This window comes from Homalodisca vitripennis, chromosome 5 (assembly GCF_021130785.1).
Source record: "Homalodisca vitripennis isolate AUS2020 chromosome 5, UT_GWSS_2.1, whole genome shotgun sequence".
Taxonomy (NCBI): Eukaryota; Metazoa; Arthropoda; class Insecta; order Hemiptera; family Cicadellidae; genus Homalodisca; species Homalodisca vitripennis.
The window spans coordinates 93804351-93828376 of record NC_060211.1 but is presented as its reverse complement, the minus strand read 5'-3'; the positions used below and the strand labels follow the sequence as shown (position 1 = coordinate 93828376).

The window sequence follows — 24026 nt, the reverse complement described above, 5'->3', positions numbered from 1 at the left end:
GAACCCAAGATAAACCCACTCCACTGATGTGCCTGCACGGTGCACGCATGTCTAGACTTGTAGCCGGCTGGTGTCTGCCTTGTATCACACTTCCCGTCTGATGCAATTTTGCAAGGCCGTGTTGACTTTGCTCTTGATTTTGTTTTGTCTGGCTGGATTGCAAGAGTTGTATGCTATAGTAGATCTGGGATAATCACTATTACAACAGTGTTTTTAAGAAATATTATCATCCTCTTAACTTGTATCGCAAGAAACTTGAAAAGAGTAAGATATTTGAGGTTGGGAGTTGTCCATCAGATCTATTGCGGCACTTTGGACCTCCAGGTCCTTCAGGCAACGAGAATTTTCAAGTAATTTTAATGTTCATATGTATATATGTGTTAATAAAATATATATTTTACACTTACTTGCCTAGAATAATATTTATTTCCCCAGCAATGGAGCTCTACAATAAACTTCTTCAATTCTTTTAAAGATTTTTAACATGTAAACAAGTTTTTAATATGACGCTGAGGATTCTTAAATGATATACATAATGTCTGATTTCTGGATTCTCAACGATTTCCCCTGCATTTAATCCCATCAATGTTAATTTTTCATTTTTAAATGCCACAGCTCTTCAATCATTTGATCTCTGAATTCCTCGGAACTCTTCGTTCCGGGAGCAATGCTGTGTGAGACTAAGTAACCCACCAAAATCTTTGTTTCATTGTTTATGAAATTGAGTGCTTTTGTGCCACAGATTCTTCAAACCTTTTTAACTTTTCACAGCCTACCTTCAGTGATCTGTAGTAAATAATTTCTCTTGGCGTTTTGTTTCACCAAATCTGTTCACAAAATATGTCTCTTAATGTCTCAGTTAGTAGGCTTCAGAATCCTTGTTTTCCTTGGTCTTTGAATCCTTTCGATCTAATTCTCTACATTTCTGGTCTTAAATGCCATCGAATTCTTGTTTACAGGTATCTCTGGGTTAGCAATATTCTAGTTATTACTGATAGAAATCTTTTAGCCTCTACAGTTACTGGAGGTATTTGTTTCAACATTTGTAAAACTAAAAACTCTAAAACCATTAGTAAAAAAAGGTTTTTTATTCAATACTTCGGTATTCTGGGTCTCTAAGCCTTAAAATTCATCTCATTCTCTAGAGACATTTTTATGACGTTATCTTATATGTTATATATGTCTCAAATAAACTTTAATATCTATCTATCCATTATAGTACAAGAACGTCCGTAATAACTGAACTAGTATATTTTCGTCCATAAAACTAAAACACATAATTTTCTTTAACTGTGGTAAGAAAATGTTAATTAGTTATTTTATTCAGAAATGAGATAAAATGAAATCCGTTAATTAAAATATGCCACACTTTCCAACCAAGTACAAGAGCAAGTTTCCTTTGCATCCATGACGTTTGCTAAATTCTTTGAATTCGTATTACCTCGGATTTATTTATTCGTTAATATTATCTATTGCTAATGTTTTAACCTAATTTTTCATTCGTAATCACTGAATTCCTCAGAGCTTCACGTTCCATAATTTTGAAAATTAGTGATATACCAAACTCTTAGCAACATGGTCTCTAAACTTAAGTTCCTTTATTGACTCTAGGTTATCATATCTACAAGGCCTTTATGATACTGTTTCTTATATATTCAAGCTTCCAGTTTCTAGGCTGGTATCTAACCACTTATATTAGCGCGCGAAACGAACAGTCCAGGAGTCAGGAGTCCAGGAGATTTGCATTGCATAAGCGCACAATTAGTTTATCGTGAAATTGATAGAGAAGTTATCCCTAATGAATTGATCGTCTACTGCTCTAGTGTTGATAACTGTCAAATTAATATGGTATCAAAAGGGTTAAAAATATACAACAATAATTAGTTTTCTTGGATCATATTGTTTAGCTTGTCATATAAATCGGCCGCGGCGTCAGCCAACCACATAATGACCGACTATTTGGCCGATCATAGTGACTTTCAGACTAATTTAGTTGGACGACGGTTATATAACTCTATTATTTAGGTTGATCTATTTATATTTTGTGCGTAAATTATAAATGTATTTTTATACTATTTAAGTCACGTTACTGTTTTACTACCTTTTTATGCGTGTATCCATGCTGGAAATTCACTTGGCAAAAATGCTTTAGATATTCAGCATCTCGAAAGCATAACTTGTTTTGATGTTTGAGGCTATTTGAGCTGATTATAAAAGTTGCAACAAAACTAAGTTTAGTTAAGTAAACAGATAAGTTTAGTAACATTATCTCCAATTAACATTTTCAAATGATGTGCAATTTCCTCTTTCTACTGACGTTTCCTAAGATTATTATAAAGCTTTCTACCGTCATACCAGAACGCCCTAAGAACGCGTATTTAGGTGGTACTATCGGATCTTGGTTTGGTTAATGTATTTTTATTTTAACAATAAAAAAACTGTTCAAAAAGATAAATAGAGTAAACATTTTTTAAATGACTTGAAAAGAAATCAAAGGTGTGTTAATTTGGAAATTTAGGTGATTTTGTAACTAGATCCAAATAAAAATTACTGAAAATAAAAATGTACTATTAGCCTAGGCTAATACTACATATAGCTCAAGGGAGTGACATGATTTTAATTAATTACGACTTCGTGGAGTAATATTATAAATCAAATACACTTTAAGAAAATGGCATGTTTATCAAATTTTTTATTCATATTCTTATGTTCTACATTTTGTTGCCTGATAAAATGCTTATAAATTCTGTTTTAAACGATTTTCACTCACCATAGAGTTATATATTTTAAAAACATTTCTTTATCCTAAGAACTGTGACTTAAATTTGTTTAATATAAAATATTTGTGTACAAATATTATTACAACCGAAAATTTATTGGCCTTGGCAAACACGAGTCTCCACTCCTCCGTTCTGCGTGATGATATTAACTTTTTTATTCAAGAAATGTCGGCTTATTAGTAGTAACTGTTACATATTTCTTAAAAAGCAAAATATAATAGTCAGGCACTTCCATGTTGAATCCGAGTCTTGGAGATTCCGGCCATGACTATCGGTGAGTGTACGTAGGCAGAAATCCACTTTTTATTGCCCAATTCCATTACTTTACCACCCGTTCAGTATGCACAAATAATGTGTTCATTAAATTAACTACTGTCTTACTTATAGTTGCGACTCTAGCTTTGCCGGGACTACGACACTAACACTAGGGACAGTCACGATTGTAGCTTCAAGAGGTCCGAAACTCACAGTAGAGGTGTGGACATAAGGCAGTTTGTACAAATAATCTGGTTCACAACATTAACTACTGTCTTACTTAAGTTACAACTTTAGCCTGGCCTGGACTACGAGACTAACACCAGGGACAGTCGCGGTTGTAGCTTCAAGAGGTCCGTAACTCACAGTAGAGGTGTGGAGACAAGGCAGTTTGTACAACAATGCTCTGTTAATAACAGCTCCACTCAGACCTGTGAATGAAATGCATTAACATAATGTAAGCATTGGATGCCTCATAAGTGGCCAGAGGCCAGGGGTCACACGTGGAGCGAGAGTGGAAGATCGATTAATTTCCGCATATCCTACATGATTACTCATTTTGAGAATTAATTTTCTTTTAACTTCTCTTATATAATATTTTTATTTAGATCTTTTATGGGGAGAGGGGGAAATATTATATTATATTTTTTCAGTTGTAAGGATTTTAACAAAGAATCGCTGAGTTTATATATAAATATATTTATAATTAACTTATGTATTTACAATAATAAAAACAAGATATAATGGAGCATACAATATGCATTCTTAATTCTGAATGACCTAACTCTTCAAGATGTTTATCGCAAGCCGCGAACAAGCTGACGTCAATCCAAACTCCGCATGTTGGAGGGTTTGTTCTACGTGCCACGATGTTTATTTACAGCAGCTAAACTGTCGACTAAGAGGCGGTGGCAATCAAACGACCGTCTTCTACTAGATTAGAGAAGCATTTTCTAAACCGACTTCAAAAAACATCTGCTTCTATGCCTCCTTCTCCAAACATTATCGGACAGACTTAAATGACCTTCTTAAAGGAAAGAAAGCAATACCCGGCCGTTCACATTAAAATTTTAATGCTTGGATCGTTGTACTGGAAAATGATATTTTATTTGCAAATATAAAAAACTCACGGATCAGCTTGTCAATGAAGGGTGCCGAAATGGTTTTTTTAACATTTACTTCAACTACATATCCCAGTAATGCTAATATCAAACATTTCACGTTTCTTACCTGACTTTAGGTTGAAGTCCCTTTTCGAACAATCCATCATGAAACAATAAGACAAGATAGATTGCAGAAAAGTTGGGTTTTTAAGAAATATACATATTTGCCCGGAGGTACTGGGGGTAATGTGGGTTTCCGCAGTTGCTAGAGCAAAGTCTGCGCGGCATAACTTGGAGCAACGAGAAGCAATAGTTGCCAATTTGTAGTTTTCTTACATTTTCACCTCACAAGTATTAGTGAACATTTTGATTTTCAAGTGTTCCGAGTGACATCACTGTTAATGCAATGTGAAATTGACCCTAGGGCAGCGGGGCTGGATATAGTGCAGTGATAAGGATATTGAAAATAGTTATGACTTAACTCTTAAGTACTAAAGAGAATGTCTACGTAGATTCTTCCAGAAAATATTTGAAATATACAGTAAATTGAGTCTTCATACGCTTGGATATATTCCAAACGGAATGAGATATCAATATACAATCTTCACCATATCTGTTCAAACCTTTTTTTTTACTTTTTGAAGGAAAAATATTTTCCTCCCTCTTTCAACTTAAAATTTTCAAATTACAACCTCTATCTTGTGACATGTAATTTGAAAGGTAAATTGAAAAACACAATGTCACGGAAAAAACATCTATATGGCAAATTCTATATCAATGCACAACCTTCACCATACTTATTAAATTCCTTTTTTTGGATTTTTGACGTTAAAACAATTTTACAACCTGTTCCAAGGAGGGTAGAAGGCGGGTAACTATAAATGTACAAACTGCAACCCCTATCTTGTGGCACGTCATTTTAAATGTCTATTCAATGGAAACACAATGACATGAACAAAATATCACTACGACGATCCTAGCAAAAGTTATGGACAAATAACGCATTTTATTTAAAACCTACTTACTTCCACCAAGGATACAAAAGCAGAAAATAACGCATTGTAATGCCACCTAGAAAAAGACACTTCTTACTAAAACTATGCACACCAGAAACATAAGATACTACGTAAATGTATAAGCTGGGCCCTTCAAATTCTTAGTAAAAGATATCACGCATGCGTTATGTTGATATGTTCAAGACATTGGCATTGTCCCTACTGATTATTATTTTTTTGCGTTATTTGCTTATAGCTATTGCTACAAACGCCGTAGAGGCGTTTTCTTAGTGTCATTGTGTTTCTATTGAATAGACCTTTAATATGACATGTCACAAGATAGGGGTTGCAATTTGAAAATTTAAAGTTACTACCCTCACCCCCCTTTAAAAAATTTGGGGGAAATATTTTTGCCCTCCAAAAAGTCCAAAAAAGTATGTTATAAAATATGGTGAAGATTTTACATCGATATCTCAATCCGTTTGGAATATATCCAGGACTTAATTTACACCCTGTATATAGTGACATAGAATAGTTTTCTGAGGAGTTTTCTAGTAACGATCATCGCTTACTATGGTCTGAATGAGGCTCTGAATCAAGCCCTGAATGAGGCTTCAGAAAAGTTAAAGAGCATATTGGATGATTGGAAAGAGTAGGACATTTTCTATTTATAAAAAAACATTTCATAAGAAAAAGCTTATAAAAACAAATATTTGACTTTAATTATACTTCATTTAGAAGGTGTAGTTTATGTAACAAAACGTTTAAAATCCTCTTTCCCTGTAAGCTGTAAGTGTGTAATGTAAATAATTTCAAATTTTAAACTTCAACCACTTATTTGGGCCTGGTTATAAAATTCCCTATATACCCTTCTTTTAATATCTGTAATTTCTCATCGAGTGATAACCCGTTTTCCTACTTTTTCTGTCTTTATGAGAGTTCTAATCTTAATCTTAATCTTACAGGTGTATGACTCTAAAATTAAAAAACCATTCCAATCAAAACCGATTACACCACATTGAATTCAGTGACTGAATGACCAAACACTTTCATCAGCTCGTTCCCGGAAATATTACTTTCTACTACCGTAATAAAACAAGGTAGGAATACGCCACACCACGCGTAACAGGTTTCACTGAGGTTGCATGCACAATTTCAAGTCGTTCATGTTATTCTCGAGATGTCCTGTGGACAGATGACAGATAGTAGTCATACATAAAAGGAATTTGGATACCTCCCTTACTTAGTGACTAAGTATACCTCCCTTCAATCTTGTCTACGTAGAAATGAAGTTTCAAGTAAAATTTAAATTATACAAATCATTTTTCAAGAGATATCTTCCCTCATTGACATGGTTGTTCATCGAATTAGATTTTATAGCAGTGTTTAAATAGTAACAGTTCCGGTGATGTAGGGAGGGTACTACAACACAAGAGTGCGCTGAAATCAAATCTTGTCACCGACTTTTAATGTTGACTCTCGCTATTATATTTTCTTTTTACACCATGTTAATATATCACATACTTTTACTTAGATTGTTTACAAATGATTTATTATGCTATTGTCTTGTTGTTATCATGGTTGGTTACCCATAAGACCAATGCAAACATATTTCCAGACGCTCAGGCAAATCCCATGGAGTGACATGCACCACAATCGAATGCAGTGTTTCTTATATATACATATATATGAATGAAGCTTCCTACAAATTTTAAATCCATAGGTCAGTTCGTTTTTGAAATATTTTTAACAACAAATTCTAATTGGTGTTACTAATCGTCGGTATACTGATATACCTCGTAAGTTGATATACTGATATATGTTCACACCAAACCAATCGAATTTCTTCACAGAAAAAAATATGTTGCGTCAATATTTACAAACCAATTAAAACAGGTTATAATTCTAAATCTTACTAGTCTATTGGCTTCAGCTAACCTCAGTAATGTTGTCTACTTTGAGAAAGGCAGAACTGTTAATGAAAGAAACTGTTTTACATCCCACCTGTGTCAAGATATCTTAAAGGACAGAAAGTTCCCTTGCAGTGTGAATTTACAAGAGCCAATTATTAGCCGTAAAAAGGTGCTAGGTCTGTGAATTTGGAAAGGCTGTATATTATGGTTTGTTTAAACACTTATCTGAAAAATTGTCATTTCGTATCCTTAGAGTATTTGATAACTTCAGTTCAAATTAGTCAGATGTGTTTTCTTAAAAATATATTACACAATTAGATTATATGGAAAATATTGTAATAAGGAAAATTTATAAACTTCACTAGTAGATCACATAACTGTATTATACGGAAAATTATACGAAATAAGTTCAACCAACTAAATCATTTTTAGCTGCGGTCTACAATGATGTAGTGAAGGTTGCAATGTTTCTCTACCTACCATTAATTAACCACACATCAGGAGGTTTCACTTCTGGTCGGTTTATACCTTACAGTTTATCCTATACTAGGTGCATGGTTGTGACACTTTACCTGGGCAACCATACAAATGTCCAGGAGCAGTAAATCACTAACCGCAAATGTCGAGATATTGGGGTGCAAGGGTAGATCAATAGGTTTAGTCTACTGCGGGGAATGACTGTTGGAGTTGGTGGGCCCCTAAGGTAAAGGTAGTTGTTAGCCTAGGCACCCCAGCCCGTTTTGATTAGAGAGAAGTACAAAGCTATCCTCCCATTCTTCCAAGGAGACATGACTGAGATTAATGCCCAAAACATCCTTATTCGTGGATCTCGACAGGAGACAGGCCCAACCCCAACGTTACCTATCCAAAATATCCTGGCATTTCTAAAGCATCAAAAAGGTCTATTTAGAACAAAGTGAAATTTCTCAGATTCTAGTTTTATGAGAGCTATAACAAAATATCAGTTGAGCCCATAAAAACTGTTGTTTACTGCTGACTACAATGATGTGGTAAAGGTGTGGAGTGTCAGTCTCGAAGCGGTATCTTTATGGCAAAGACGGTATGTCGCACGCACGTTCACTCAGCTAGCCGATCGGGATCGTTGTACAATGAAGGTGCGGAGTGTCTCAGACTCAGAGCCGAGCCATCGGGATCGTTGTTTGCTGCAGTCTACAATGCACGGAGTGTCTCAGTCTCGGAGCTGTCCCATCGAGATCGTTGTTTGCTGCAGTCTACAATGATGTGGTGAAGGTGCGGAGTGTCTCAGTCTCGGAGCAGTCCCATCGGGATCGTTGTTTGTTGCAGTCTACAATGATGTGGTGAAGGTGCGAGTGTCTCAGTCTCGGAGCAGTCCCATCGGGATCGTTGTTTGTTGCAGTCTATAATGATGTGATGAAGGTGCGGAGTGTCTCAGTCTCGGAGCTGTCCCATCGAGATCGTTGTTTGCTGCAGTCTACAATGATGTGGTGAAGGTGCGGAGTGTCTCAGTCTCGAGCAGTCCCATCGGGATCGTTGTTTGTTGCAGTCTACAATGATGTGGTGAAGGTGCGAGTGTCTCAGTCTCGGAGCAGTTCCCATCGGGATCGTTGTTTGTTGCAGTCTATAATGATGTGATGAAGGTGCGGAGTGTCTCAGACTCAGAGCTGTCCCATCGAGATCGTTGTTTGTTGCAAGTCTACAATGATGTGGTGGAGGTGCGGAGTGTCTCAGTCTCGGAGCAGTCCCATCGGGATCGTTGTTTGTTGCAGTCTATAATGATGTGATGAAGGTGCGGAGTGTCTCAGTCTCGGAGCTGTCCCATCGAGATCGTTGTTTGCTGCAGTCTACAATGATGTGGTGAAGGTGCGGAGTGTCTCAGTCTCGGAGCAGTCCCATCGGGATCGTTGTTTGTTGCAGTCTACAATGATGTGGTGAAGGTGCGGAGTGTCTCAGTCTCGGAGCAGTCCCATCGGGATCGTTGTTTGCTTGCAGTCTACAATGATGTGGTGAAGGTGCGGAGTGTCTCAGTCTCGGAGCTGTCCCATTGGGATCGTTGTTTGCTGCAGTCTACAATGATGTGGTGAAGGTGCGGAGTGTCTCAGACTCTGAGCGGTGCCATCGGGATCGTTGTTTGTTGCAGTCTACAATGATGTGGTGAAGGTGCGGAGTGTCTCAGTCTCGGAGCTGTCCCATCGAGATCGTTGTTTGTTGCAGTCTACAATAATGTGCTGAAGGTGCGGAGTGTCTCAGTCTCGGAGCAATCCCATCGGTATCGTTGTTTGCTGCATTCTACAATGATGTGGTGAAGGTGCGGAGTGTCCAGTCTCGGAGCAATCCCATCGGTATCGTTGTTTGCTGCAGTCTACAATGGTGTGCTGAAGGTGCGGAGTGTCTCAGTCTCGGAGCTGTCCCATCGAGATCGTTGTTTGTTGCAGTCTACAATGATGTGGTGAAGGTGCGGAGTGTCTCAGTCTCGGAGCGGTATCTCTATGACAAAGACGGCTTGTCGCACGGTCTCAAACCAGTTCCGCAGCGACAATCAGTGAAATGTTCTCGTACATTGCGCGGTTCGCTGCCATTCCAACCTGGACGGGTCAACGTCTTCACGTAATTATAATTGACTTTAATTGACTGTTTATAATTCAAGGTAAATATCATGAGGCGCTCTGGCAGGTCTGTGGACACATATTCACCTGTAGTGATTTCATCATCATACACAAACAGCCACGTTGACATTTCTTTACTTACAGCTGACACAATTTCACGAGATTAATTACCACAAAAATCGTGACCTAGCCTCAATATATTTTATTTAATAATCTTTCATTTTGTTTGTAAATGATGTCATTAACTTTATAATAGTATTTTAGTAATGCATTGAACCTTACTACCTTGTTACTTTTCACATGTTAGTATGTTGCAGTATTGTTTTTTTTCGGAGATATTTTTGACCTAATTTGTTGGATAAAGAGTAATAATTAATTGAAGAGAAATTTGAAACACTTGCCTTAATGTATCATAAACCTGAGTGTTTAATATTTTGCATCTGGTGCTCATACATATCCACAAGTTTTAAATACAATTTTAAACGAATCTTTGCTCACGATGCTTGCCAAAAATATGCAATATCGTCTTTTTATTCTATTTTGATATATCACAATAAAGCAAAAGGAATTGACGCTCATTTAATGATAGCTACCAAACATATTAATCTCTTAATAGTTCATCTAACTCAGAAATAACATTTGTATAGCTTTAAATTGATAACTGTTTATCTAATTCGTAAATGAATAAGTTTATACTCGGAATGTTTCGTCGAACAACTTTTATACGAGCGCAAAACGTAATCAACTTTCCGAATAGCCCTCGTACAAAGTGTAATGAACCAGTTCGTTCCTAGGATACACTTTATTATGCACCGAACCGAATTCTTTGCCAATCAATATTTACAACTCTATCGGTTATATGTTTTTGAGTGCTGCGAACAAATAGGTAATGAGAATTTGGATTTTTTCATAAAAGGTCGTAGTTTGTATGACATTTTAAATCTAATGTCAAAACTAAAGTTATTATTTTAGACTTTGCACAATGGAAAGATGTGAATTTCATTTTTGATTGTCATTTCTTTGTGTTAAAGGGATATACCTTTTTACGAGGAATGTTACTTGACTTATGTTAACGTTTTTGTTGTCTGAAGCTCTACCACAACTATTTGTTATATTACTTGAGATATGGCTCAGATGTCATTTGTTAAGCGTGGGAAATGGCGAGCCCAAGTCGGGATTCGAACCCGGGAATCTAGGTGTAAGCTGAGACACTAATCTACAATATAATATTTATGCTTGGATATAAGAATTTCCATCGACTCTCCAAATTGAGGGCAAGAATTAACAAGGTAAATAATTAGGTTTTATATGCTACTCTGAGGTGCTCTAAATTTCACGCGGCTTTGGGTTTTTCAACACACCTGTATTTTTTGGATTAAGCACAACTATATTTTGGTTCTCTACAAAATATTGAAGTGAATAAAAAATATGAATAAACGGCTTTAGCCTACCATTTCCTATTGCTTAAACTAGTATTTTTCAAATTTTATATGTACTAACGCCAGAGTTATGTTTCAATAATGTCACTACATCTGATACATAATATAATATAATATGAATTTAGTGACACATTTACTTAAGTATATAAATCTTTTCCAAAAACCCTTTGGAAAGTTAACTGTGAAAAGTATAAACGTCATGTTAAAGTCTGAAAAAGAGATTCTTTTGATGCAATGAATCGGACCGCGAACAACGGATAAAGAGATGATGACATCAATATATTTATAAAGAATTTATTTCGTAGTCATATATTAGAATAAAGTTATACCAACTACATTTTTTTATAGGATGGCACACAGTTATGTGATTAAATAATCTGACATTACAATTTATGAATGGTGCTATAATTGTTTTTATGACAATTAAGTACTTGCCCCATCAAACAATTTAATTGTTACTTATGTAAAGTCATGGTGACAGATCTCGGGACCTTCTCCGTGTTAATAATTTATATTCAGAATAACTGGTATAGGGATGAAATGGCCCGGTAAATGAGTTTAAATTAAACAACAGACAACTCATACAGGTACACCAACATATGAGTCACAGGTTGCAAGCCGTGTGGCGGCCGTGATGACAGGTGGGCGCTGCGATTGGAGTTATCTGTACTTATCCTTACCGCTGAGTCATACCGGTGTTATCACTGTGATATTCTGCTCTTACGTTCTTTTGATTTTTGAAGATAAAAAACACATTTTAACAAAAACATGTATATTACACTTGAATTTCAAATGCTTGTTTAAAGTATATACATCAATCAAAACGAAGGATAAATAATACAGAGCTCTCTGTACACCAGACATTTACGTCGACACGAATGATTTATTCATGCATATAAAATCTTGATTAACATTAAAACGAGACAGATGACTTAGTGTTCTGCTTTATACTTATATAGCCTAATTTATACATCACAAATAATATAATTTTACGAGAGTACTGGATTTAAAGTTTCGAATATTAATAATTTAGGTCATTATGTAATTTTATTATAATTCTAAAAAAATAATATTATTATCGCTAATATACGTTCTTTTTTAAAATTATTTCATATTATAATACAGATGATCTTGAAATGCAGTATGTAAGGGCACTCTATACACCAGACGTTTGTGTAGCCAGAAATGGTTCATTCATACATTATTTTGATTAACGTTAAAGGGAGATAGATAGTGTGTTCTACTTTGTACATCATAATTATATTACCTACTTTATACTACCCTTATACTTCACAAATAATATTAATTTACGAGAACTGTTTTAATAGTTCAAGTAATACTAATAAAATGTGATTTTATTATAATTCTGTTTCTAAAACAGAACAGTATTTTAACTTACATACATTCTGTTTTCAAACAGTTTTAATTAATGACAGTTAATTAGTTACAATATGTGAAGGTGAACTTATAGTGGACATACTAAAGTAATCTGTTTAAGTTATGACAAGATATCAGACAGAGTAGCTTTAAAACATAAAAAGTAGTCACGTTGCTTTACAGTATGAACATGTTATGCCCGCTAATCTGAAAGGTACGGTATAGGTTAAAATGTTAGCTGTTCAAAATTTGCTGTGCAATAGGAAATGTAATATAAACTGCAGGTATGCAAATTTGTATCCCGTACGTAGCTGATCATATAGCGTAACTACAGAGTTAGGCTGTATGATCAGCAATGTCCGTACGACAGAGAACCTAATATAGACGATATTTGCAACGTGGGTCATTCTGCAAAATCACTTCCAGTATTCTTATTACTAAAGATGTCGTCATCGATATCGAGTAACAGTGAACTTACTAACTGGATTATTGTTCTTTATGTAATTGAGATCCAATTAGTTAAACACCCCATTCTAGTGCAAAAAGATAAAAGTAGATTTTATGTGTCGTCACCAATCATCAAATGACGGATTAAAGATACGTATATAGTTTTGTACAAGATGCGTACGAGGTTCGTTCGCACAAAAGTATTCAATGGTACTGATTGAGTGTCTCGCATATCATGTGTGGCCTATATATCGTGATATGTCGGGGTTAACGATACGTATATAGTTTTGTACAAGATACGTACGAGGTTCGTTCGCTCAAAAGTATTCAATGGTACTGATGAGTGTCTCGCATATCATGTGTGGCCTATATATCGTGATATGCCGGATTAAAGATACGTATACTTATTAACCCTGTATAGTTTTGTACAGGATGCGTACGAGGTTCGTTCGCACAAAAGTATTCAATGGTACTGATGAGTGTCTCGCATATCATGTGTGGCCTATACATCGTGATATGCCGGATTAAAGATACGTATATAGTTTTGAACAAGATACCTACGAGGTTCGTTCGCACAAAAGTATTCAATGGTACTGATGAGTGTCTCGCATATCATGTGTGGCCTATAGCCTACATCGTGATATGCCGGATTAAAGATACGTATATAGTTTTGTACAAGATGCGTACGAGGTTCGTTCGCACAAAAGTATTCAATGGTACTGATGAGTGTCTCGCATATCATGTGTAGCCTATATATCGTTATATGCCGGATTAACCATACGTATATAGTTTTGTACAAGATGCGTACGAGGTTCGTTCGCACAAAAGTATTCAATGGTACTGATGAGTGTCTCGCATATCCATGTGTGGCCTATATATCGTGATATGCCGGATTAAAGATACGTATATAGTTTTGTACAAGATGCGTACGAGGTTCGTTCGCACAAAAGTATTCAATGGTACTGATGAGTGTCTCGCATATCATGTGTGCCTATACATCGTGATATGCCGGATTAAAGATACGTATATAGTTTTGAACAAGATACCTACGAGGTTCGTTCGCACAAAAGTATTCAATGGTACTGATGAGTGTCTCGCATATCATGTGTGCCTATATACCGTGATATGCCGGATTAAAGATACGTATATAGTTTTGAACCAAGATACCTACGAGGTTCGTTCGCACAAAAGTATTCAATGGTACTGATGAGTGTCTCGCATATCATGTGTGGCCTATATACCGTGATATGCCGGATTAAAGATACGTATATAGTTTTGAACAAGATACCTACGAGGTTCGTTCGCACAAAAGTATTCAATGGTACTGATGAGTGTCTCGCATATCATGTGTGGCCTATACATCGTGATATGCCGGATTAAAGATACGTATATAGTTTTGAACAAGATACCTACAAGGTTCGTTCGCACAAAAGTATTCAATGGTACTGATGAGTGTCTCGCATATCATGTGTGGCCTATATATCGTGATATGCCGGATTAACGATACGTATATAGTTTTTGTACAAGATGCGTACGAGGTTCGTTCGCACAAAAGTATTCAATGGTACTGATGAGTGTCTCGCATATCATGTGTGGCCTATATATCGTGATATGCCGGATTAAAGATACGTATATAGTTTTGTACAAGATGCGTACGAGGTTCGTTCGCACAAAAGTATTCAATGGTACTGATGAGTGTCTCGCATATCATGTGTGGGCCTATACATCGTGATATGCCGGATTAAAGATACGTATATAGTTTTGAACAAGATACCTACGAGGTTCGTTCGCACAAAAGTATTCAATGGTACTAATGAGTGTCTCGCATATCTGTGTGGCCTATATACCGTGATATGCCGGATTAAAGATACGTATATAGTTTTGAACAAGATACCCTACGAGGTTCGTTCGCACAAAAGTATTCAATGGTACTGATGAGTGTCTCGCATATCATGTGTGGCCTATACATCGTGATATGCCGGATTAAGGATACGTATATAGTTTTGAACAAGATACCTACGAGGTTCGTTCGCACAAAAGTATTCAATGGTACTGATGAGTGTCTCGCATATCATGTGTGGCCTATACATCGTGATATGCCGGATTAAAGATACGTATATAGTTTTGTACAAGATGCGTACGAGGTTCGTTCGCACAAAAGTATTCAATGGTACTGATGAGTGTCTCGCATATCATGTGTGGCCTATATATCGTGATATGCCGGATTAAAGATACGTATATAGTTTTGTACAAGATGCGGTACGAGGTTCGTTCGCACAAAAGTATTCAATGGTACTGATGAGTGTCCTCGCATATCATGTGTGGCCTATATATCGTGATATGCCGGATTAAAGATACGTATATAGTTTTGTACAAGATGCGTACGAGGTTCGTTCGCACAAAAGTAATTCAATGGTACTGATGAGTGTCTCGCATATCATGTGTGGCCTATACATCGTGATATGCCGGATTAAAGATACGTATATAGTTTTGAACAAGATACCTACGAGGTTTCGTTCGTACAAAAGTATTCAATGGTACTAATGAGTGTCCTCGCATATCATGTGTGGCCTATATACCGTGATATGCCGGATTTAAAGATACGTATATAGTTTTGAACAAGATACCTACGAGGTTCGTTCGCACAAAAGTATTCAATGGTACTGATGAGTGTCTCGCAAATCATGTGTGGCCTATACATCGTGATATGCCGGATTAAAGATACGTATAATAGTTTGAACAAGATACCTACGAGGTTCGTTCGCACAAAAGTATTCAATGGTACTGATGAGTGTCTCGCATATCATGTGTGGCCTATACATCGTGATATGCCGGATTAAAGATACGTATATAGTTTTGTACAAGATGCGTACGAGGGTTCGTTCGCACAAAAGTATTCAATGGTACTGATGAGTGTCTCGCATATCATGTGTGGCCTATATATCGTGATATGCCGGATTAAAGATACGTATATAGTTTTGTACAAGATGCGTACGAGGTTCGTTCGCACAAAAGTATTCAATGGTACTGATGAGTGTCTCGCATATCATGTGTGGCCTATATATCGTGATATGCCGGATTAAAGATACGTATATAGTTTTGTACAAGATGCGTACGAGGTTCGTTCGCACAAAAGTATTCAATGGTACTGATGAGTGTCTCGCATATCATGTGTGGCCTATATATCGTGATATGCCGGATTAAAGATACGTATATAGTTTTGTACAAAATGCGTACGAGGTTCGTTCGCACAAAAGTATTCAATGGTACTGATGAGTGTCTCGCATATCAAGTGTGGCCTATATATCGTGATATGCCGGATTAAAAGATACGTATATAGTTTTGTACAAGATGCGTACGAGGTTCGTTCGCACAAAAGTATTCAATGGTACTGATGAGTGTCTCGAATATCATGTGTGGCCTATATATCGTGATATGCCGGATTAAAGATACGTATACTTATTAACCCTGTATAGTTTTGTACAAGATGCGTACGAGGTTTCGTTCGCACAAAAGTATTCAATGGTACTGATGAGTGTCTCACATATCATGTGTGGCCTATATATCGTGATATGCCGGATTAAAGATACGTATACTTATTAACCCTGTATAGTTTTGTACAAGATGCGTACGAGGTTCGTTCGCACAAAAGTATTCAATGGTACTGATGATTATCTCGCATATCATGTGTGGCCTATATATCGTGATATGCCGGATTAAAGATACGTATACTTATTAACCCTGTATAGTTTTGTACAAGATATCGTACGTACGAGGTTCGTTCGCACAAAAGTATTCAATGGTACTGATGAGTGTCTCGCATATCATGTGTGGCCTATATATCGTGATATGCCGGATTTATGATGCGTAAGTAGTTTTGTATAAAAAGCGACAAGATTCGTTAGCACAAAGGAATTCAATGGCAGTTGCTGAATGTCTGGCATGTTAACATACTAGGCCGGTATCCTGAAAAATTTGTAAGTCCATTTTTTTGAAAGCCTACACGATACCTAAATGAAAGTGATTTTAAAAATTATATTTGTTTAATACTGGAGGTCTTAATTACGAATTTTGTGGATGTTTGAAAGATTTACGTTAAAATTAATTTTACATTATTCGCCAATTAACACAAAACAATTTAGAAACTAAGAAGAAATTAAAGAAGAATAGTGCATTTATACATGTATGTCGAGTGAATGTCCGTATGTTTTTTAGGTATGCATTTCTACACCATTCATTCATTCATTCGATCGCCATGAAAATTAGGAAGTTGTTGAATATAATATGTCTCGCAAGGGTTTCTGCCATATTACATCTATTCTACGATAATTGTATACATTTTTATTGTATTTCAATCCAATTTAAACACGTTCAGTTTAATGTTAACTATGACACTTTAGTTCTTGGTACTAAAAAACCAAGAACCAAACCGGGTAGTAGTTTATTTTGACTGGTATTGCTGTCGAATTAATGTTATCCTGTATATTCGATACGCCTTCACATAAAAACCATCTAGGCACCTTACTATAATATATGGTGCTCGTATTATATCAAAATAGCTATAAAACAAAACTTACTGTTAAAGATTCTTAAATTTTATAAACTGTTGCGTTATTTAATGTTTGAGATATAACTATAGATAGACTTTACAAACTTTTCAACAGTCGGCCTATAGAAACATTAACGCATATGAAAACAATGGAAAGATAACAGGATTTCGGTCATTTGCCATTGTTATATGTAGCAACAAGTGTACACTACGTTTCGAGGATTGAGATCTACTCTCTTCCTTGGGTGACAGAACATCTAATACGTACATTTCGACTTAAAAACTACAAAATGCGGATTTGGTCGGCCACACCTGAGGAAGAGGCTGGATATCAATCCTCGAAACTTAGTTTTATACTTTTTGAAACAAATAATGATGGCACATGTCCGAAATCCTATCTCGTATTTTTTTCTAACCATCCATTGCCAATAACAAATAAAAAAAAGAAGTTACTTTAGCAGATTAATATATACAGGGTGTAAATTAAATCCTGATACGTCTGGATATATTCCAAACGGATTGAGATATCGATGTAAAATCTTCACCATATCTATTCAAATGCTTTTGGGGACTTTATAGGGAGTCAAAATATTTTCCCCCTTTTTCAAAGGGGGGGATCACTTTAAATTTTCAAATTTCAACCCCTATCTTGTGACATGTCATTTGAAAGGCAAATTCAAAAGAAACACAATGATACGAACAAAACATCTCTACGACGATCCTAGCAAAAGTTATGGGCATACTACCCCTTACATCAAAGGGTGTAATTTAAGTCCTGCTACGCCGGGATATATTCCAAACGGATTGAAATATAAATGTATAATCTTCACCATAATTATTAAATGACTTTTTTGGATTTCTTTGAGGGTAAACAAAATTGTACCCCCTACAAAGGGGGTTTGAAGGGGGTAACTTTAAATTTTAAAATTGCAACTCCCATCTTGTGACATAAACGAATACCATGAATTCCTTATGTTTTTGCTTATCAACGTTGAAAAAAAGACTTATTGTTAAAGATTCCTATTTTTTTACTATTGCGATATGAAATGCTTCAGATATAACAGTCGGTATATAGAAACCTTAAGGGTTATAAAAAGTGTAATACGCATAATTGTTTGTTAATGCCATCTATCTTGGAGTTTCGGAGTTAGCGCGTTCTCAAATCTTGTCCGGTTTTTTTATCAGTAGTAGTGTTTACCTCGTACTGCACTGTCTCTTCCCTTACTCTTACCATGTTCTCCGGCGATATATATGTTTTTGCAGTAATGATACTAAAATTAAAAGGATATATCGTTAAAAAAACAAACTAATACATAAACGAAATGTTAACTTAGATAAAAAAATCTATTTACAATCTATTTAAATTTATAAAACTACACTTGTGCGATTTTCATCAGATACATTTTTTGAGACGCTTATATACCTCGAAAGACATAGTTGGATTTAAAAAAATCTATCTATCTTTTTTTCTTGAATAATTTGTATTTAATTTTAAATTTGGAAATTAAACTGTGAGCTCCATGCTATAACACAAGTGGCCAGCAGTAATCTTAAAACACAGAACAATGTGTTTTAATGCGCAAATAATTGGTTGTTCCTATTGTACGTGACAAAACATTTCAAGGAAAATACAGAACATGTTTAAATCAGGTGAAAAGCTTTCATGATTTCTAAATAAAAACTTTTTTTCAGCATAGATTTTTTTGTTACAGCCCTCTTAAGTTAAAACTGGGGTTTATTGTATTTATCTTAAAGTCTACTAATCTATTCGATAAAATGACATAAATCAGAGGTGCGTCTCTCCTTGTTGAGGCTTTGAACTACCGTCATCCTGGCAGTTCTCGGATGAGAAAACTCACACATTCCAATTTAAAATCGGAATCGTATCTAAAACAATTTAAGTAATTTAAAGCATCCCGAACTACTAGGGGGATATTGAAGCCTCATCGTGAAAATCAACAATACTAATAAATTTAAAGAACAATACCCCTAAAACATTATTGGAAATTCTGGTATTCTAGACTCTTTGTCCGCAAAATACTTAGAGACTTTAACTCGTAGGTGTCCAAGTTCCAATTTTGGGGAAGTAGAGAACCTCCAGAAAACGGCTGGCTCGACTGTAAAATCCTCTAGTTCTTGGATTTTTATAAGTTATGTTTGTACCAAATCACGTAACCGGTATTTATAACAATAAGATTTATTTATTCAAACGTTGGAATTTTCAAAAAATGAGATTTTAATCGTACATTAAACGAATGTTATTACGAGTATGTCCTATACCATAGTCCTAGATTTTTCTAGTGCTATGGACAAAGAAATTCCCTGTATGTTTGGGAACCCCAACACGCGATGAACTTTTTAAGCTGTAATATCTAATATCCGCTTTTTAAATAGATGATATAAAGTGCGTGTTAAGTTCCCATTTATTAAAGACGTGTACTTGTATGTGCGTGGCTACCTGGTTCTTGTTCTGTTGATCCATACAGGCGGCCGTGCAGCGAGCGCGGGAGAGGTCGTCAAGGCGAGCGTGTGCCCCATGTGTACACATGAACCCCACGACCAACACTACTGCTGCCACTGCCATTGTCCAGACCTGCCGGTGTACTGGTAACTGGTCGGTCTCTGTACTGATGCACTCTTCCACCTCCCCGCCCAGCCACCGCCTCTGCCACCGCCGCCGCCGCTCCGCGCCGCGCCGTGGCGTGCTGAGCCGCTTCACCTAACAAATCAAATCTCGGCTAAATACCTCTTTACATACCGCACTCTCATTAGCGCCCCCCTCCCCCCACCTACGCAACGCTCCCGTACAGGCGAGATGTCTTGATATATTTGTCTGCCGCTGCAGTTGGTACTTCAGCACCACTCCCTACTTAACGAACGCTATACATCAGGACAGTGTTAGTGTTTATCAGAATCTTACCAAACCCAACAGTCTGGTTGTGGCTCACAACGTATAGCCCCAAAACAGTTGTAATACCAAAACAATTAAAACTGGTATTGTAGTATTAATTGCCTTTATTAAGCGCGCATATTCTACGGGTCATATAGTTCTTCATGGCGAAGATCCGAGTGACGTACCTGTAGCAAAGAGACAAGACAAGATGCAGAGATTTAGTCATTTTCAAATATATGCAAGGAATAATAACATAGTTCATAATACCTTGCTGAGAAACGTCTCTTTTGGAAGTAGCGTGGGATATATCATAGAGCAATGAGCCAGGGAAAAGAAAAGACATTGCCATTTTATTAAGGAAATAATTTTATTTGGAGTTTTTCAGAGAAAGAATGGCCCACGTTCACATACACAATAATACATCTACTGATAGGAGTCTCTAAACCTCAGATATGGTCGCAGATCAACCTCTACCTGTAATACCTATTGTAAATATTACAAAACATTAGCCACTAAAGAGTTAAAGAAAATAATATAATTTTTAAAATAAAATAAACCAACGCCCAAAACCAAAAATGTTTTAGTAAAATAAAGCAACTGAAAAGTAAAATATAATGTCAATTTGAGAAAAGAAAGTTATTGAAAGCCGATACCACACAATGTTTAAAGGAGGTGCCATAATTGGCAAAAAATCAGAGATAAAACAGATTGGTTGCTATTTAAAGATAGACTGCCACAACGTAAATATAGTAAAACTAGTCTTTTCTTGAGAATTTAATTCTGAATTAGACTGGAAAGGCTGAATAAAATCTATTTTAATGATTCACAATATTATTACGGTACAACATCCATCTTATATACATATAAAATATAATAATATTCACTGCATAACGGCTATTCCAGTGTACCTATCGATACGCGATACGTAACTATTGAACGTTATTGTTACGATGTTACAATACTAAACTGAGATAATCTTTCCTTTTTTTCTTATGGAAATTACACTTTATAGAAGAGTGGTAATAAGGATGAAATGTCTATATAACACATAACTATGAAATTAATTGTATCATACAAATGTTTCTTAAAATTGGACACCGCATTAAAAACATGTGGTTATAGACTTTTAATAACTATCATTTCTCAAATTGAAATCAGTTTTTACTATTTTGTTCCTTCATTTTACTACAAACATATTTAATGGTTTTTGAAGTCCTTATTTTTTAAGGATTATATCATAACCAACAAACCTCAAACGCCTGTAAAATGTTGTTGATGTTTAAATTCAAACAACTTGAGATTTAACATTGTTCTTATGACATTAAGATCTAGATGGCCACCAGTAGTAAGAGGTTGGAGAACAAAGGAAAAACAAATTATCTGTATGAGGTATATTTTAAATACTACATTTATCGTCAAGTAAAATATTTTTCTCGCTTTTTCAGCATTGTAAACTCAAATAAATAAACATTTGTAGTACTTAGCTACATTTTCATTGATTATATTAATTAGATCCTAAGGTTAAGCAAAAAACCCTGAGGTAGTTTCAATCGGTTCGGAGATGCGGGTAGGCAAGACTGTTGATTCACGATTATTTTAAATCGTGAATAATAAAATAATAATAAACCCTTTGTTAAAGTTTTTATTATAAGTGTTATTAATTGTTTTGAACATTCTTGAAAATAAAACTCACACAACACGTGTTAGTTCTCAGTCACAAAAATATTTATTAGTTAGTATTTTATTCCAAATTTTTCTTATTATTTGAAACGTTTTAGAAATTAAGCACAGAAAGTGCAAGTTAACATTTTTAAAGCCTAATCACAAAATAAGCAGATAAAACAGAACAAGACATGAACTATTGTCACAACTTTACTTAATTTCTTAAAGTGAAATATATGTTTGGAGGGGACGTGCATCTGAGACTTCACTTTTAACACGGAGCAAAGATTTAAAACTGCGTTATAAATAGTGATTCGTCTTAAATACATAAATAAATACATGGACTAGTATGTATAGAAACTTTTAGTGCCACAATGGTAATGAAATTGTAAGAAATGCGATTATCTGTTAAAACCAATTGTATATTGTGTTAGGTTGTCATATATATATAAATTCTATATATAAAAACTATATAAATTCTCCTTAAGTTTCTTCTGTAGTGAGAGATTTATGGATTTGAGACGAATTGATATTTAAAATGCAGTTTAACACTTTAAGTTTAGCTGTTAAAAGAGGAGATAGCAGCTAGCTTGCCACGATTGTACACACAATGACTTAAATTGCGATGCTCTCGCGGCAAGATCACGGCTCGCTCGGTACCTATATAGTTTCCGAGCATCCCAACTAATCGGTTCCAAGTGCAGCGCGGCGACAACAGGCTCGGGTGAGGTTTCTCCCGTGCGAAAGGAGAGATCCGGAGTTAAAACTTTTCCTTAATTTCGTATTTATGTATTTATCTAATAGAAAATTTATCTAATAGATAACACAACCACGGTTTAGCTTATCTAGGTCAATGGAACAATAATTTGTAATGTGGGTGTTGTACAGCGGCTTCATAAAAATACATTGTTAAGTTTGTTATTGACAGTAGAGAATTTGAAAGGTTTTCGCACATTTGTCATTGGTATAAGTATACTTTTTGTAACATAACGATATTACATGTCCAAAATCCTACCACCCTTTCAGCTTTTTAAGGCAAATCATTAAGTACATAGTATTAATGATTTTTCGTGGAAATTGAGTTTGTTTATAACGAAAGTTATATTTGTATTATATTAGTTCTATATATTAACTAACGATATAGTTCCTGTTACTATTATAGAGCTCAAGTTTACAGCGTACGTTTGAATTTGTTAGCAAATTTATTTGTGGTCTAATGACATTTTAGTGTTCGTAAGGTAAATTTTTCGTTTAAATTTTCAGGGAGGAGGGGGGAGATTCATTATGCTATTGCCTCCACTGGCTATACACCTGATCAATCCCACATATTGATTGAATTTGAAGGTTCGTGGCAGACTGGACAGCGTCAATCAATACGGAAGGAACGTTAACACTTAATTCTGATATGTTCTCAGCCCTGTTTCCTTTTGGAAATGCTCTTAATTAAAATATTACTGTATCGAAGTGAAGTAAATACTCACCACATCTTGAATACCTCGTGTAGAGATGTCTTCAAGAGATTAGGTTTACTGACTTTACCCAGCCTCTACATTCTCTGCGTACTGCAGATTCAGATGTGATTTGACTCTTGATAGGGATGTCCATGGGCATGGCGCCAGAGACAGTGACAACTTGAGAATGCACCAACATCGAACATCCATATTTGAGAAACTTCTATCTTAGGTTGGTTTCAGGATAGTCAACGAGTTTCCTGATGATATAAAAAGACTGCAAAAGAAAAAGTTCAACTCAAACACCTATTGGACATTTTACACATTTTACTCTGTGGGGGGGGGGGGGTTCATGGCTAGAAACTGAGAGTAATAATACAACACACTAGATCTGCTGCTTGACATACTTAGTATGAAAGGTGCGAATGGTATTCTGTGTGTGCCTGGTGTATGAACGAATAACAAAGAGAAAACTAGTTCGTTCTCGAAATGTTATATTGCAAGTTATTAAATATAAAATTATATTTTTACTAATGTTTTATATTGTTATGTAGTGTAGTATCTAGTAACTACTATC

At 35.6% G+C, this 24026-nt stretch overlaps 1 protein-coding gene across 1 annotated transcript in view; it reads right to left on the bottom strand.

The window, feature by feature from the left end:
- The window catches only part of LOC124363555 (anosmin-1), a 70198-nt gene extending 46589 nt beyond the window's left edge, over positions 1-23609 (bottom strand). Inside the window, exons 1-2 of the mRNA XM_046818807.1 lie at positions 23538-23609; positions 19902-20162 (exon numbers count right to left, since the gene is read on the bottom strand). Coding sequence (XP_046674763.1) covers positions 19902-20162; positions 23538-23609 — 333 coding nt within the window. The remainder of the gene's footprint in view (positions 1-19901; positions 20163-23537) is intronic.
- Between the last annotated feature and the right edge of the window lie 417 nt (positions 23610-24026).